This window comes from Apaloderma vittatum, unplaced genomic scaffold (assembly GCF_000703405.1).
Source record: "Apaloderma vittatum isolate BGI_N311 unplaced genomic scaffold, ASM70340v1 scaffold39980, whole genome shotgun sequence".
Lineage (NCBI taxonomy): Eukaryota > Metazoa > Chordata > Aves > Trogoniformes > Trogonidae > Apaloderma > Apaloderma vittatum.
This window is the reverse complement of record NW_009694662.1, coordinates 3,761-5,045: the sequence shown is the minus strand read 5'-3', so window position 1 is coordinate 5,045 and position 1,285 is coordinate 3,761. Positions and strand designations below refer to the sequence as shown.

Genomic DNA, 1,285 nt, shown 5'->3' with positions numbered 1-1,285 from the left:
TGCCAGCCTCAGCCTCTCCGGCCAATCTAGCCCAGAGTCTGGCCACCCTCACACTGGAGAATTTCCTCCCAAGATCCAATCTAAACCTCTTTTTGTTCAATTTAAACCCATTTCCCCTTGTCCTGTCACTGACACTTGTAAAAGTCCCTCCCCAGCCTCCCTGTAGGTCCCTTCAGGCGCTGCAGCAGGGATAAGGTGCCCCCAGAGTCTTCTCTTCCCCAGCTGAACACCCCCAGCTCCCTCAGCCTGTCCTCGCAGCAGAGCTGCTCCAGCCCCTGGCTCAGCTTTGGGGCCTCCTCTGAACATGCTCCAACAGCTCCATGTCCCTCTTATGGTGGGGACCCCAGAACTGGACGTAGGATTTGAGGTGGGGTCTCACAAGAGCAGATATTCCAAGTCTCCTTTCACTTACCAGCATAGAAGTGGTAGAAGGGCCACCAGACCGCACTGTTGGGAATATAGGTGAGCAGCGAGGCCACATAGCCCCTGTAGAAGCCTCGAAAGCCATCGGCCTTGAAAATCTGTACAATGATATCCTTGGTTTGGCCGAAAACCAACATCCGCTTGCCGTCTTGGTTCCGTACCTTAAACCTGCCCATGCTTTCGCCCTTCCTCTGCATCATGAGATGCTGGGAGATCACATCGATGGGCACCGTGATGCTCTGGGCCACCAGGGAGGCCGAGCCACCGGCCACCAGAGACTTCACGGCGTTGTTGTTGTTGTAGCGCGACACGTATTTCCGAGTGAGCTCGTACGTCGTCACGTAGCACTGTCCAGAGATCAGGGTGAAAGTGTTGACCAAAAAGCCGCGGTAGAGACCAGCCGCCCCTTCTGTCCGCAGGATTTTCACAAAAGCGTCGAAAGTCCCGTTGTACAGGCTCTTGCCCTTTTGAACCTGCAACCGTGTCCGGATGAGCGTGAAAGGGTAAACGCTCACCCGGATCATCATAGTCATGCAAATTCCAAACACATAGAATTTCCTCTTGTCCAGGTGCTCCCACTCAATGATGGGGATGTTGCGTTTGTCCTCCATGACTCCTCGGAGCTGGGTAGGCAAGGCCCCACCAGATCCACCTCAAAAATACAGAGGAGATCCCGGCTGGGCCCTCTTGTCTTGACTGATTAGATTGGAAGCACCGGCATCTGGAAAGAGAGACACTGTCAGTAGATGAATCACAGAATCACTGAGGCTGGAAAAGCCCACTGAGATCATCAAGTCCAGCCCATGGCCCAACATCCCCACCTGGGCCAGAGCAGGGCACCAAGTGCCACATCCAGCCTCTC

At 54.6% G+C, this 1,285-nt stretch overlaps 1 protein-coding gene across 1 annotated transcript; it reads right to left on the bottom strand.

Annotated features, from left to right (window-relative positions):
* Positions 1 to 412: 412 nt before the first annotated feature.
* Positions 413 to 1,034, bottom strand: SLC25A44 (solute carrier family 25, member 44; the record flags this gene model as incomplete). Its single annotated transcript, XM_009868348.1, has 1 exon — positions 413 to 1,034. A coding segment is annotated over exon 1 (622 nt), but the record flags the coding sequence as incomplete, so codon positions are not given.
* Positions 1,035 to 1,285: the final 251 nt, after the last annotated feature.